The 15,692-nt window shown below is 37.8% G+C and overlaps 3 protein-coding genes across 3 annotated transcripts; all 3 read left to right on the forward strand.

Annotated features, from left to right (window-relative positions):
- Window positions 1–1,749: 1,749 nt before the first annotated feature.
- On the forward strand, window positions 1,750–3,812 carry LOC144648919 (contactin-associated protein 1-like). The gene is made up of 3 exons (XM_078508365.1): window positions 1,750–2,133; window positions 2,234–2,360; window positions 2,851–3,812. Exons 1-3 carry the CDS (start codon window positions 1,789–1,791, stop codon window positions 3,468–3,470), a joined length of 1,092 nt encoding a protein of 363 aa, XP_078364491.1. The 5' UTR covers window positions 1,750–1,788; the 3' UTR covers window positions 3,471–3,812.
- Window positions 3,813–8,123: 4,311 nt separating this feature from the next.
- Window positions 8,124–9,725, forward strand: LOC144648025 (contactin-associated protein-like 2). The gene is made up of 3 exons (XM_078507676.1): window positions 8,124–8,485; window positions 8,572–8,698; window positions 9,103–9,725. The coding sequence occupies exons 1-3, from the start codon at window positions 8,141–8,143 to the stop codon at window positions 9,723–9,725; spliced, it is 1,095 nt and encodes a 364-aa protein (XP_078363802.1). The 5' UTR covers window positions 8,124–8,140.
- A 4,520-nt stretch (window positions 9,726–14,245) lies between these two features.
- On the forward strand, window positions 14,246–15,654 carry LOC144648634 (contactin-associated protein-like 2). The gene is made up of 3 exons (XM_078508142.1): window positions 14,246–14,605; window positions 14,694–14,820; window positions 15,035–15,654. Exons 1-3 carry the CDS (start codon window positions 14,261–14,263, stop codon window positions 15,652–15,654), a joined length of 1,092 nt encoding a protein of 363 aa, XP_078364268.1. The 5' UTR covers window positions 14,246–14,260.
- Window positions 15,655–15,692: the final 38 nt, after the last annotated feature.

Consider the following 15,692-nt stretch of genomic DNA (forward strand, 5'->3'; position numbering starts at 1 on the left):
ACTCAATCAATTTTTTTCTCTGAAAAATTGCGAACAAAAAAGATACGAGAGGAAGAAAATTTTAACCATTAAGTTTAGGTTGTTTAGCTAGCAGTAAAGAATATTGAAATACGACGAATTTCAACGATTATTGTTCATATACTCAGATTCTCCTATCTAGTCAGTTGTGACTCATTTTGAACATTATCATAGGTTCGAAAAGACATGCAAAAATTAAAGCATGCATGACCAGAACGGACGGGAAATTCGACTTTTTACAACATTTCAGCCGGTCTGTTTTAGTTAATTAGCAGTAACCGGAATGGATACCTTCTAGAAGGAAGGAGACTATCAATTATTAAATGTTTAAAAGGTTTCACCAGAACTAATTACGCCATTTGAATGCAATAACACACAAATTTATAAATAAAAGTTTACACAACGAAAATGTGGGGACTTAAAATTTACAGGTGATAACCCCGAAAACAAATAAAGAAAAACACTTTCCGACGAAAATTTCAGCACAATTTTCGGACATCTTTTTGACTTGATATCATTATGAACACGGCAACGAAACAAGCTCACAGTCAGTTTCAAGGCGAAAGTTATATTTTTAAATGTCTTTAACCTTTTTTCCTGTTGCGTTTTCATAGGCAGCTTTGCTTGTTTTAAAAATGCTCAATTTTGCCGTAATATGTTTATTTACTTAATATACATACGTTCCAAAATGTTCGAAAGGTGAAATTTTCGGGCACTTTAAATTTTGTTTTATAGTTTACCCTTCCGCGGAACATTTTCGTTATAATTACTTCTGCTCAAATTCACAAAGTTACTCGGTAGTGAAACATTTTCATTATAGGTACCAAATAAAAAGCTTGCAATACGACAGAGCCAAAACTGGAGATAATGGATTTTTGGCTTCGTTTCAGGTCATTGCAGACATTGTTTGCTGTTTGTTATATGATGGCACCTTTATGAGAAAGGGTGGTTTTAAATTATTAAACATGTTACGCCGAGTCTCACCAGGACCAATTGGTAAACCATTTGAACAGAAATAGGCCTTTTTAGATCACAAATCTTGAAAATTTAAGTAAAAGAGACAGACTAATATTTTACGAAAAAGAAAACAAGTAAAATCTACAAATTTGAGGGAAATTTTGAGTTTCCATTAGCGCTTGGACAGGTGTTGAAAATATAATGATTTTGACTGACTGAAGAAAGTTTAACTGTTAAGGAGTGGGAAATTTTGGCTCTAAATTAGCATTAACTAGTTAGTACGCACACGATACAATTACCGAAAGACAGATATGCAAAAGATAAAGAAAATACTGAAAATAAAAGATCTGTTTCAATTTTTCAGTTTCCTCTTTCGAATACTTTCATCCTCCATTACGCACTCAGTTCGACAGGTTTTAAAATATGTATTGTTTGCGTCGAATGATTGATACACTAATTGACTCAAGATTGTTAATTTTTAAAGAGGGAAGTCTTGCTCTCATTAACAAGTCATGATCAACTAGCTTTATCATGGACATAGAAACCCGTTCATACGCTTACGATGAAATTTTTCGAAAAGAACGCTGTTAATTTCAACTTGCAAATACAAAAAAGAAAAATAATTTATAGGAATTGCTTTAACAGCAAAAGTAAAACGTGAAACAAAACTCCTACTTAGGAAGACTAATCAAACAACCAGCCAGTCAATTAATCAATCAATCAATCAATCAATGGCTGTCCTTTTCTTCTTAAAAGAGAACTTTCGCTCTCTCTTTCTTCAAACGACACATTGTTGTCGCTAGTGGCCTCGCCATGCTACTCCTGCCACTCCTGTTGTTTCTGTTCTCTCAGTTAATGATGATGTACACTATGGAAGACAGTGCTCTTTATCGAAATCCAACAGGCGACTTTTCCGTTGGCGACTTTCAGCGAAACACCTTCCACTACTTATGGGTAAAGAAAATAACATCGTCCATGGTGGCAGATCAGTTAGATTGCACTTTCCTTTGTGTTGGTGAACCAAAGTGTTATTCGTTTAACATGGCGGCGTATCCTGACTCGAAAGGTCTTTATCTGTGTGAGTTGTTGGCCACTGACAAGTACAGAGCAACTAAAAAGTTTCACACCAATGCTACCTTCCATCATTACAGTCCTTTGGTAAGACATAGTTTATTAAAGTCTTTTGAAGTCTTGCCAGTTGCTATAATTACAAATTAAGACAGTGTTTATTGCTAATCTTTTCGTACGTTATTTTCAGTCTCCATGTGAAAGCGATCCTTGCAAGAACGGTGCCGACTGTGTTCCTGAATATGAACTGAACTCCTATCGCTGTCACTGCAAGCTGGGATTCTGTGGAACTCATTGCGAAGTGAAAGTTATAGGAGGTAAAAAGTAAAATGTGTTTTAATAAACATTCCCCCTAGGACCTTGGATGCTGACTTAAGCTTATAAGCTGCCCTCTGGCACAGTCACACCTAAATGTAAGTTAGGATACGCCTTAAGCAGTGTCAAAATTATCAGGCTTCTCTCAAATTTTTTCGGCTGTAGGGTATTATTGCTCTCGTTCAAGACAAAAATTAGAGGAATCCGATTAATTCAGCTACAATATATTAATTAAGCTGTAAAATTTAAAAGACTCGTAGGTTTGACACTATTTTTAAATATCATATCGTTGTACCTGTGACGTTATCTCGGTGTCACTTGATAGCATTGCTTCAAATAAACGACCACCTTTACCCCAGTGAAATGAAAAGGAAACAAACTTAGAAATTCAACTGAAACGTACTTTTCTGCCTCTATGTTTCACGCCAAATTTTGATGTGTTTCTTAAATATTACACCCAATGTACCAAACAAAGATTTTTTTTCTTTGCAGAAAATAAAAGCTGTAGTGAGATTAAGTTGTGCAATCCCAAAGCTCCAAGTGGTTCTTACGTCATCGACCCTGATGGAGACGGAGGCGTGACACCTTTCACTGTTGACTGTGACATGACTGACAAGAGCAAAGTCGGCGTGACAGTCATCAGTCACGACAGTGAAGACAGAACGCTGGTCAGTGGATGTGGCCCTCGTGGCTGTTACAGTCGTGACATTCAGTACATTGGGGCAAATCGTTACCAGCTGGGAAACCTAACGGCCATATCTACACACTGTGAGCAGTTTATCAAGTATGAATGTTGTCACTCAGTGCTCTTATTCAACGGTGGAATGTATGGCTGGTGGGTGTCACGTGATGGAGACAAGATGACGTATTGGGGAGGAAGCAATTCCAGGTTCCCTTACAAATGCGCATGCGGAGTAACTGGAACCTGTGCAGACAACAGTCGCGGTTGTAACTGCGACAAAAATGATTATGTGTGGCGCGAGGACAGCGGTTTGTTGACAGACAAATCCCACCTTCCCGTGATGCAGCTCAGGTTTGGAGACACCGGTTCTCGTCAGCTTGGCTATCACACTCTGGGAAAATTGAAATGTTATGGAATGACAAGCAAATAAATCAAGACACGCTTTGATAATACTGCATATATTTGTAAACATTTTTGTCAGGTAGCTATGCAATCTGCATTTATCATCATTACGTTAATAGTTATAAATAGAAAGTAAGAAATAAATGCGAATTTCACGTCAGCTTGGTCTGTTGATTTATAAAAAGCTGCACTACGTAATGAACTTAGCTTCTTTTCGTTACTGTTGTTTGAGGATATATATAGGATCACAATTTTCATTCTTTTGTTATGTGTATCATTAATGAAAGTTTTTTGGTTGTTTTATAAATGGAAGTTTTAGTGGCATGTAAAATATTCGTTTACAATCGAAATTTATGTTGTATACGTCGAGAAATTGGTTACATACTAAATTAATAACTATAGAATTAAATGCCAAAAAATAAAAAGATGACAACAAATTCCATTTGTTGAGGTTGTCTGACTTAACATTTGGAAAAGCTTTTACACTCTTTTGACTCTTAGTAAGTAGCGCGGACACTCAAGGGGGGGGGGGGGGAGGAAATAGGTTGGCGGATCGACGCCTGAAAAGCGCACGGATCGTGGATTTTTGCGCAAACATGAGCGGATTTGCGGATTTAAAAAATACAGTGGATCGCGGATTAAAGCTAAAAATTTTGGCCCCGATTCCGGAATCTTTACGTATACCCAATATATAGACACCAAGGGGACAGAGCGTGGATAATAAACAAAGTCGTGGATACTAAACGACGATCGGATCAATTCGTCTTCGTCGGTAAGCTTATGTTGGCGGAATTGTCGTCATAACAAACTGTGAAACAACTTTTTAAAAGTTGGCATAACAAAACAACATCTGCTGCCGAGTTGCAGTGAAACTCAGTATACCACATGAAGTAATGCGGAATCGGTTTTGAACTTAAAATAGTGGCGGATTCAGGGACTTGGCCAAAAAAAAAATAGCACGTCACGGTTCGGCGGTTTTGCGTACCCCTATTCACCTTCATCCTTAAGAATACACTCCAATAACCGGGTACGCCGTCTGGGAATGATCACTTCAATTGAGTTAGTTACCTAGCAACCTGGACAGTGAATCTGCGGGCTCAGATCTCGTCCGTAGTCTGTGGTCTGTTTGTTTCTGAAATGCATTATTTTGGCAAAAGCTATTCGCCCTTGCGATCATTTTCCAAGTCATAACAAAAACACCATGAAACAAAAAGTGGGCTAACTGGTCAATGAGATTTTCTGAACGAAATCGCCTCGGTACTGGAACTGTACATGTTCTAAATTCGTTTTCCTGCCTTGTTCTTTCTTTAGACCTACAGACGGAAAATCATTCGAATCCCTCCGTTTAGTCGTTTTGGCCAAGAAAACAAGGTAATAGGCATTCATTGGTTCATATTTTAGGATCATTTACAACTGTACGAGGCATCCCACACTTGCAGTGTTGCGAGCAAATAAACAGAAGGTAATGCTCCGAGAGCGATTTTACCTTGTGTAAGCTTTATTTCTTCAGGTTGTCTGAGGGTTGTGTTAAGAGTGCGAACCGTCTTCCCGGAGCACTCGGAAGGCGGGACAAAAAGAAATAGAAGCCAAGGCTAGTTGTCGGAAGGTTACCTCAGAGTGCTCAAAAATCACATACTTGTTGCAGTTAAACAGCACTCGCCTCCGGTCCTAATTCGCGATGTCCGGGCTGTTTGCCATTTATAATTACCGAATTACCGTGTCCCATTAAAAGATTCCAAGATCGCTCACACACCTACTCTCGTCCCAGACCATAACACAATTTTGCGGCAATCTGGGGTCGACAAAGAATGTCGTTCACGCTTCAGAGATATGCTTATAATGACCCAAAATATCTACCGCATTTAAGTACGATCTTAAAGTTTTTAAAAGCAACAGTCGGCATTACAAACACGCGTTTAACGTACGGACTGCGCGGGGCTGTGTTTTTGATTCCTATAATTGCCGAATGCTTTCTTTTTTCTTGCATACCACACTTAAGCCTGTTCTAGGCATTCGGTTAGTTTGGTAGTAGCGCCAAAAAGGCAAAGTATTCAGGGTAAGTGAAGCGTTCTTTCGACGCGCCTCTCCGACCTACCTTAGGCTTGTTTTTCACTCGCCGTTCTTCGCGCTGCTTCCCGAACTAAGAGAACGCTTGGAACAGGCTAATGGATGGAACTGTGTTCTTTTCCTGTCAGGGACTCAGATTTTTTCTTTGTCCGCGCTTTTCTTTGTCCGCGCTTGTCACAAGATATAATTAAGAGAAATAACATGATCTTTCCCAACTTTTTTAAAAGCGCGCAAACCTGACGATTTTAATAAAATCTTGAAAATTTCATCAATACCACGAAGACATTTATCTCTCTCTTTTTCAAATTTCGTCCAGTTCCTTTAACAAAACACTTCTTTAGGTATGCAACGTATTCTATTACTTCCAATAAAATCACTTTTATGGATTATAGGAAAGAAAATAACGGAATATAGATCTCTCTCGCTTTCTCTTGCCTTACAAATATAATGATTCAAATCCACATGCCCACACCTAACATGTTCTATACGTGCGACATTACACGGCACAAAGATGCAAGGCAAAGATGAAGGAGAAAGAAAACCATAATCGCACTCATCTCATTCCCTTCTCCCTACTTTCTTAATCAGAAAATAAGTCAAGCATTTTTATATTAAAATATATTTTCACACTCTTATCATGAACGACATATTTATGTTAAGAATTCTGCAGGTATTGTAACATATCGTATTTCTTGGAACGAAACCCATCAATATTGACTACAGAAATGAGGCCTTATGTGTCACTGGGCACGAAGTGGTAAGGTCAGGGTGAGGTTCTTACGACAATAGCTAACAGGTGACAACAATGTCTCTAGCCCTAGAAAACAATACAAGTAGTGTTCGTAATGGACGAGTGAAATGGAGTTTCCAGCAAATTAGTGTCTTACTGCAAGGTGAAGGTGACAGAAAGAGAACAGTTGTAAAGAACTTCTTCCCGGTTTTTTTGTGTCTTTCAGATAATGAGACAAGCTTTTGCATTGCAGACTTAAAATCAATCACACATTGAAAAGCAGGAAAATAATTCCAAATGCTGTATTGCACTGAAAACTGATGCTCAAACAACTCAAGTTGTATTTTTTTTTTTCAGTCTGCAAGACGATTTAGCTTTCGCTGTCTAACTGGCTACAGTTGAGAAAGGGAGTCGCATTGTATTTTAAATGCAACACCTAACATGAACGGATGTCTTTTTACACACAACGTAGTGAGGGCGAAAAAAAAGAGGAATTAGCTAGAAGCGAAATCTTCGCAACTCTTTTAATTAGTGTTTATAATGATCTTTGGCCAACTTCGGAAGACATCAGATGAACTTCGGCCATATTCGCAACACCTCGTATGACCGTCGGCTTGTCTTAGAGTTTCATCGCACTATATCTTCGGAAATGCACTGAATTTTTCTGCTCTGAATTACCTTTTTTTCCAACCTTGTGTTTCCTGAATTTTGAATTTCTCTTACGCAGTCAGAACTCAGTAAAGTCAGTGATGTTTTTAAGTGTGTTATTAGCAATGAAAAACTCTTTTCAGTATACCATGGCCAGCAAAATTAAAACCTTGATCAACTTTTAATTCTGGAATATATTGTTGATCGGCTTTCGAACAACCCGGTCATGGACGACTTGATGTAAGTACTATCCCTTATATACGGTATTTTTTTTACGAGGGAAGTGTTCTAAAAACAGCAAACGTTCCGAAATAAGCGTGCAGTTATGTTACAAGTTATAGGAGCAATACTAATTACTTTGTTTTTGTAACAGCTAAAATGCGACAAAAGCCCTTCAAGCGCTTCTTGTCAACTATATCATTTAAATTTGTCAGCGAACTAAAACTCCTAAACGACTTCTTGTAAGTACTATCCTTATAAATTAACTTTTATACTTTAAACATGCAAAAAATAAGCGTGCCAAACTAAACGTGCAGCGACAATTATTTTATTAATATGAAATATGTTTACCTACCATAGCAACATAAATAAGTTTGGGTTAAAACAAAACAATTTAACACAATATTATTATTTTGTTTCTTTAAAAGGAAGAAGATTTTCACATTGACATACTACCACATTAAATTATCTTGAAAAGAATTATAAGTTTGCTTGAATTTCCTAATACAGTTTTCATGAATCGTTTCTAGTCTTTTTCCAGTGTTATCACAGGCTAATCACACCCTCCTTGGACAATTTACGCGCTGTTAAATTAGCTTTTAATTTGATTCCAACCGGCATTGTTTGCCAAAGTTATTACCTATACGCTATGATATCGACTTTATTACTATTATTCAGTGACAATTTTTTCTGTTTTAGGCGTTTTCTAAATAAAAAATATCAGTAAGTCAGGGTGGTAAGTAAATATCGCAAATTTTAAACACAACGAAGTTCTGCGATTTCTGTAATTATGTTGAAATTTTCCCAGCAAGGTAGTAGTGAATTAATTTTAATTTAGTTTCAAATAAAGGGCGTGTAACACAGCATATCCAAAACCGGAGATAATTGAGTTGTTGCACGTTTTAGTTGTCGCAGTAAATTAGCATAATAACGAACAAGCCAATCAATTAATTAGTCAGTATTCCTATTCAATTTAAAGAGAGCATTCGATTATTTCCTTCAAACGACACATTGTTGTCGCTAGTGGCCGCGTCATGGTACTCCTACCATTCATGTTGTTTCTGTTCTCTCAGTTAATGATGATGTACACTATGGAAGACAGTGCTCTTTATCGAAATCCAACAGGCGACTTTTCTGTTGGCGACTTTAAGCGAAATCCCTTCCACTACTTACGAGCAAAGAAAATAACATCGTCCATGGTGGCAGATCAGTTAGATTGCACTTTCCTTTGTGTTGGTGAACCAAAGTGTTTTTCGTTTAACATGGCGGCGTATCCTGACTCGAAAGGTCTTTATCTGTGTGAGTTGTTGGCCACTGACAAGTACAGAGCAACTAAAAAGTTTCACGCCAATGCTACCTTCCATCATTTTAGCCCTTGGGTAAGATTGGTATATAAGGCCATTTGTTACAAGCTTTTACTCATCAATGAATAGTATATTATAACCAAAGTTATTATGTTTTTCAGTCTCCATGTGAAAGCGATCCTTGCAAGAACGGTGCCGGCTGTGTTCCTGAATATGAACTGAACTCCTATCGCTGTCACTGCAAACTGGGATTCTTTGGAACTCATTGCAAATCGATAGTCATAGGAGGTATAAAATAAATATGTTTTTGAACGTTCGGGGGGGGGGGGGATAGGTGATTGAAACCCAAAGGGAATTGTGATAAGGGGGGAGGGGCGTTAGGGGGGGTTGGAGTGTTGACAGAAACACTTAATTAAATACAGGCTATTTATTTCCCAAAATAAATAACTTTATGCAGCTTGAGACGTATGCATCTCTTAGCTTCACGTATAGATGGTACTTCCGTTCATACGGGATATTCTTCATGTTTCCTTACATAGAATCGAGGCAAGCGTGTTCAATTCTCTTTCACTGGATGTCTTCAACGAGCGAACACAATTTTCCCCTCCCTCCTCTCAAATTAGCTATTAACTTTCTAGCCCATCTGTCAATGCCAAACATAACTTAGGATTTGTTATAACATTGCCTTGTAGAAAGTAAAAGTTGTAGTGACATCAAGTCACACAATCCCAAAGCTCCAAGTGGTTCTTACGTCATTGACCCTGATGGTAAAGGAGGCGTGACACCTTTCACTGTTTACTGTGACATGACTGACAAGAACAAAGTTGGCGTGACAGTCATCAGTCACGACAGTGAGGAAAGAACACTGGTGCTAGGATATGAAGATCCAGGCAGCTACAAGCGTGACATTCATTACATTGGGGCAAATCTTCTGCAGCTGGGAAACCTGACGGCCATATCTGTACACTGTGAGCAGTTTATCAAGTACGAATGTTACGATTCACAACACATTCTTGAAAATGTTTTGTACGGCTGGTGGGTGTCACGTGATGGATACAAAATGACGTATTGGGGAGGAAGTAACTACAGCTTTCCTTACAAGTGCGCATGCGGAGTAACTGGCACGTGTGCAAACAACGTTGCCAGCTGTAACTGTCAAAATAATGATGCTGTGTTTCGTGAGGACAGCGGTTTGCTGACAGAAAAATCCCACCTTCCCGTGATGCAGCTGCGGTTTGGAGACACTGGGGGACCGGACGAGTACGGTCACCACACTCTGGGAAAACTGAAGTGTTATGGGATTGCAAGCAAATGAATAAATATAGTTTTTACTTATCACTTGTAACTTAAAATTTTATGCGAATATATTCTTGTCATTGTGATTAAAGCCATCTGCTATTGTACGGTTAGTACGTTAATAGAAAAAATATATAATATTTTTATTCTTAATGATCATAGCCAATTTGCTAAAAAGAAGCCCTTCCCGAGGAAGAAGTGCTACTTAAACAGGTTTTAAAAAAAATTTAAATTGCCATCATCAGGGTGATGATTGCACTTGAACAGCCAAAAACGTTTGGTTTTAACATTTAAATTTTAATGTTAAAATTTTTAACCTTTTAGCCTTGTAAATAGCATATATTAAACACGTTTATATTCTAAGTTTTTTTTCATTGATTTTCGAGGACAGAGCAAGAACTGAATCAGAGTCAATTTTTTGATTTTCTATATGTAATTCCTATTTTTTGCAGCAAGTTTTTGATATCATTGCCAAACATAAGTTTCGTTTCATATTCGTCAAGAAAGACTTAGACTAATAAAATTGCTCGGTTACATTTTTAACAAAAAGCTAGCAGAGCTTAAAACTGCGCTGTTGAAACTTTAAAAGTGAATTTTTGCTAATAAAAATAAATCATTAAATTCTTTTCGCTAACAAAAAGGTTGTGTGATTTCCTAGCGTCACAATCGTAATATTATATGCATCCCAGGGCAGTCCTCGTTGATGCACTAATGACGGTAGACAATACAGTCCTCTCTCTAAACGGACACCTCTAAAAGACGGACACCTCTGTAAGACGGACACCTGGTAATGGTCCCTGCCGTTTTTCAGTCATTTTACTGTAACTAAACTCTCTATAAGACGGACACCTCTCTAAGACGGACAGTTGTAATGGAGCCGGTCCCAACGGTGTCCGTCTTAAAGAGAGTTGACTGCAAATCACTTGTTCAATGTGAAGCACAATTGACAACAGCCACTACACACGAGCTGCATTATTGCACCGTTGCTCATAGCCTTTGTGAAACGGTCTTTGCAAGGAGAATTGAAAGCGAACATTTTTGGGGGTTTTAGCGTATATTTAACAATTATCCTGCGAAATCGCGCGGAATATCGCCTGATACTTAGCCGACGAGGCCGTAGATCGAGTTGGCTAAAATCAGACGATATTCCGCAAGATTGAGCAAGATTGAGTTCTGGGCAAAACGCCAATATATTTAGCCGCCAAGGTCTCGTTTAGGCTTGCACGCAAAGAAATATAAAAATATAAATCCTATTTTATCATTTTAGGGGCCAAAAAAAAGGTTGAGTCAAACCCAGATTAGTGTTCGAACGGGGGATAATTCAAAAATTCCGACGAATATAGGATAGGAGTCTCCTCCACCCTCGGGTATTTGGCACGGACACTCGAGAAATCTCCAACCAACCACAGTTTCTACAACATTTAGAATTTTATTCATATTAACAAAGTTTGGTTCGCCTTTTTCTGCACACATGCGTGCTTCTGCCTCTTCAAATCAGACACCTGCAGTCTGACACGTTTTGTACGCCCTAGTGCAGAGAACGGAATACAAAGTTAGTGGTGGTAGTGAGTGCTTGGCAATTATTTGCATTCAATCGCGCCGGGCTGAAGAAATTGGTTGTTTCTCTCTCAGTGTAATCATTCTTGTTATCACATTTATGTGACGGTCAAGTCAGACCCATAACACAACAGTTTTTAAAGGCAAAATAAAGATGTCGCTCGTTCAGGAAATCTACGGAGTGGATTTTCCTGTAAGTTGTTGTGAGTAAACGTCAACTGTTTGACAGCGTTTTGGGGTAATTACAAAAAAATTCATCGTGGCATTTTAAAAAATAATCGCATTTTATTAAAAACGAAGGCTTCTGAAAATCGCTCATAACTTAGACAAATCGCGTTTGATCGCTATAAAACTTATAAGATTTCGTAATCTCATCTGTACCGCCACCAAGTTAAAGTTATACAATGCTTTCATTTTGCCTCATTTTCAATTTTGTTCTATGGTCTGGCATTTTTGTAGTACTAGGATCTGTGAGAAATTAGAATCTCTTAATAAGCGTGCCCTACGTATTGTCTTTAATGATAAAGTTTCGTCCTACCAACAGCTACTACAACAATCAGAAGGAACAACTCTGTACAACCAAAGGAAAAAGAATATGTTAATCACTATCTACAAATGTTTGAACTATGACAGTTTTCCTAAGTATCTTAAAGACATGCTTACTTTGCGTCAGTCTGAATACTCTTTAAGAGGAACTAATATTTTATCACTATGTAAACCTGTTACAACTACTTATGGCCTCAACTCTTTTCGTTATTTTGCATCTAAGGCCTGGAACTCCTTACCTAATAATGTAAGATCTGAACCTACTTTAACTGGTTTTAAAAGACTCCTAAAAGGAATCTCCTTTCAGGCGTAATGGTATATTTTAACTTTTTTTTTTTTTTTTTTTTACTCATGTAAATAGATGTAAATAGATTTTAAATGTAAATTTTCATTTTTACAATTTTTGTTTCTCGAAGATATTAGCCTTTTTCAGGCTACTCTACAATTTGAGTTGAAATAAAGTTCATGTTATGTTACTTTCAGATTCTCAAAAATCTAAGCAATCGCTTCTCGTTTTCCCGTTTTAAAACGCGCTTAAAAAAGGGAACTGTTAGCCTCATAAATACCCGCGGGCCACCTCACTGCCAGGGTGAGGTTCTTACGACAATAGCTAGCAGGTGACAACAATGTCTCTAGCCCTAGAAAACAACACAAGTAGTGTTCGTAATGGACGAGTGAAATATAGTTTCCAGCAAATTAATGTCTTACTGCAGGGGAAAGGTGACAGAAAAGTAAACGATTGCCGAAAGATCTTCTCCTCGGTTTTTCATGTCTTCCAGATAATGAGTCAAGCTTTTGCATTGCAGACTTAAAATGAGTTACACATTGAAAAGGAGGAAAACAATTTCAAATGCTATATTGCACTGAAAACCGATGTTCATGTAACCGAAGTTGTAATTATTTGTTTTCAGTCTACAAAACGGTTTAGCTTTCGCTGCCTAAGTGGCCACGGTTGAGGGAGGCAATCGCATTGTAACAGTGTATTGTATGTATATGCAACACCTAACATGAACGGAGTAAAACTACGTCGTTCTACACACAACATAGTCAGGGCGAAAAACAATTGGAATTAGAAGCACAATCTTCGCAACTCTTTTAATGATCTCCGGCTATCTTCCGAAAGCATTAGGTCAACTTCGGCCATCTTCGCAACACCTAGAGTTTCTTCGCACTATATCTTCGGAAATGCTTTGAATTTTTCTCCTCTGAATTACCTTTATTCAGTCCAGCCCTGTGTTTCCTGAATATTGCAGAACTCAGTAAAGTCAGTGATGTTTTCAAGTGTGTTATTAGCAATGAAAAACTCTTTTATATCAGCGAAATTAAAACCTTGATCAGCTCTTAATCCTGAATATATTGTTAATTGGCTTTTGAACAACCCTGTCATAGACGACTTCAAAGTAAGCACTTTCTCTTATATACGGTTTTATTTTACGAAGGAAGTGCTCTAAAAACAGCAAACGTGCCGAAATAGGCGTCCATTTTTGTTAACAGTTATAGGAGCAATACTAATAACCTTGTTTTCGTAACAGCCAAAATGTGACAAAAGCTTTACAAGCGCTCCTTGTCAACAATATTATTTTAATTTGTCAGCAAACTAAAACTTCTTAACGACATCAAAGTAAGTACTATCCTTATAAATTTATTTTTTTTACTTTTACGAAAAAGGGAGCGCTTCAATCATCCAAAAGCAAGCGTGCCAAACTAAACGTGCAGCCCAAAATTATTTAATTAACTTGAAATATGTTTACCTTCCATAGCTTTGGGCTAAAACAAAACAAAAACGCAATATAATTAATTGGTTTCTTTAAAGGAAAGGAGATTTTCACATTGGCATACCGCCACATTTAATGAGCTCGAAAAGAATTATAAGTTTTCTTGAATTTCCCAATATTTTCATGAATCTTTTCAACTCTTTTTCTAGTGTTATCGTTATATAATCACACCCTCCTTATGCACTGTTAAATTGGCTTTTAATTTGATTCCAACCGGCATTGCTCGCCAAAGTTATTACCCATAATTATGCTAATAGTTTTACTAGGACATAGCTATTGCTTGTACTCGACTCATTTAAATAATATTGACTTTATTACTTTTATTCAATGACAATTTCTTTCTGTCTTAAGCGTTTTCTAAATAAAAAATATTAGTAAGTAAATATCGCAAATTTTAAAAAAACAACGAAGTTCTACGATTTTTGTAATTATGTTGAAGTTTTTCTAGCAAGTCAGTAGTGAATTAATTTTAATTTAGTTTCAAATAAAGGACGTGTAATATCCAAAACAGTGGAGATAGCTGAGTTGTTGCACGTTTTAGTTGTCACAGTTAATTACCATATTAACGAACAAGCCAATCAATCAATCGACGTGGTTAACATATTTCTATTCAATTTAAAGAGAGCATTCGCTAATTTCCTTCAAACGACACATTGTTGTCGCTAGTGGCCGAGCCATGCTACTCCTGCCACTCCTGTTGTTTCTGTTCTCTCAGTTAATGATGATGTACACTATGGAAGACAGTGCTCTTTATCGAAATCCAACAGGCGACTTCTCTGTTGGCGACTTTAAGCGATATCCCTTCCACTACTTATGGGTAAAGAAAATAACATCGTCCATGGTGGCAGATCAGTTAGATTGCACTTTCCTTTGTGTTGGTGAACCAAAGTGTTTTTCGTTTAACATGGCGGCGTATCCTGACTCGAAAGGCTTCTGTCTGTGTGAGTTGTTGGCCACTGACAAGCACAGAGCAACTAAAAAGTTTCACGCCAATGCTACCTTCCATCATTACAGTCCTTGGGTAAGATTGATATATAAAGTTATAACATTTTTTGCTGTACCTATCAATGCATATTGTATATTATAATTGACAGTAACTTTATTTTCAGTCTCCATGTGAAAGCGAACCTTGCAAGAACGGTGCCGACTGTGTTCCTGAATATGAACTGAACTCCTATCGCTGTCACTGCAAGCTGGGATTCTTTGGAACTCATTGCAAAGTGGAAGTCAAAGGAGGTATAAAGTAAAGATGTTTTTAAAAAACGGTTATGTAATAACATAGTTCAGGAATGGTGATTAAAACCGAAAGGGAATTGTGATGGGGGGGGGGGGGGGTGGGAGTGGAGAGAAACGCTTTTTTTAATTAAAAACATTAGCTATTAAAATTTTGACTTCTTCTATCTGTCAATGTCAAACATAACTTTGGATTTGTTTTAACATTTCCTTGTAGAAAGTAAAAGTTGTAGTGACATCAAGTCACACAATCCCAAAGCTCCAAGTGGTTCTTACGTCATTGACCCTGATGGTAAAGGAGGCGTGAAACCTTTCACTGTTTACTGTGACATGACTAACGAGAATAAAGTTGGCGTGACAGTCATCAGTCACGACAGTGAGGAAAGAACACTGGTGCTAGGATACGAAGAACCAGGCAGCTACAAGCGTGACATTCATTACATTGGGGCAAATCTTCTGCAGCTGGGAAACCTGACGGCCATATCTACACACTGTGAGCAGTTTATCAAGTACGAATGTCATCACGCAATACTCTTTTACAACGGTGACGTGTATGGCTGGTGGGTGTCACGTGATGGAGACAATATGACGCACTGGGGAGGAAGTAACTCGAGCTTTCCTTACAAGTGCGCATGCGGAGTAACTCGTAACTGTAGCACTAGCTATGGATGTAACTGCGACACAAATGATGCTAAGTGGCGCGAGGACAGCGGTTGGCTGACAGAAAAATCCCACCTTCCCGTGATGCAGCTGAGGTTTGGAGACACCACTCCTCCTAAGGAGCTTGGCTATCACACTCTGGGAAAACTGAAATGTTATGGAACGATAAGCAATTAAATAACTTAATTTTATTTTCTACTTATCGCTTGTTTAAT

Source organism: Oculina patagonica, chromosome 4 (genome assembly GCF_052425735.1).
Source record: "Oculina patagonica isolate OP01 chromosome 4, crgOcupat, whole genome shotgun sequence".
Classification (NCBI taxonomy): domain Eukaryota; kingdom Metazoa; phylum Cnidaria; class Anthozoa; order Scleractinia; family Oculinidae; genus Oculina; species Oculina patagonica.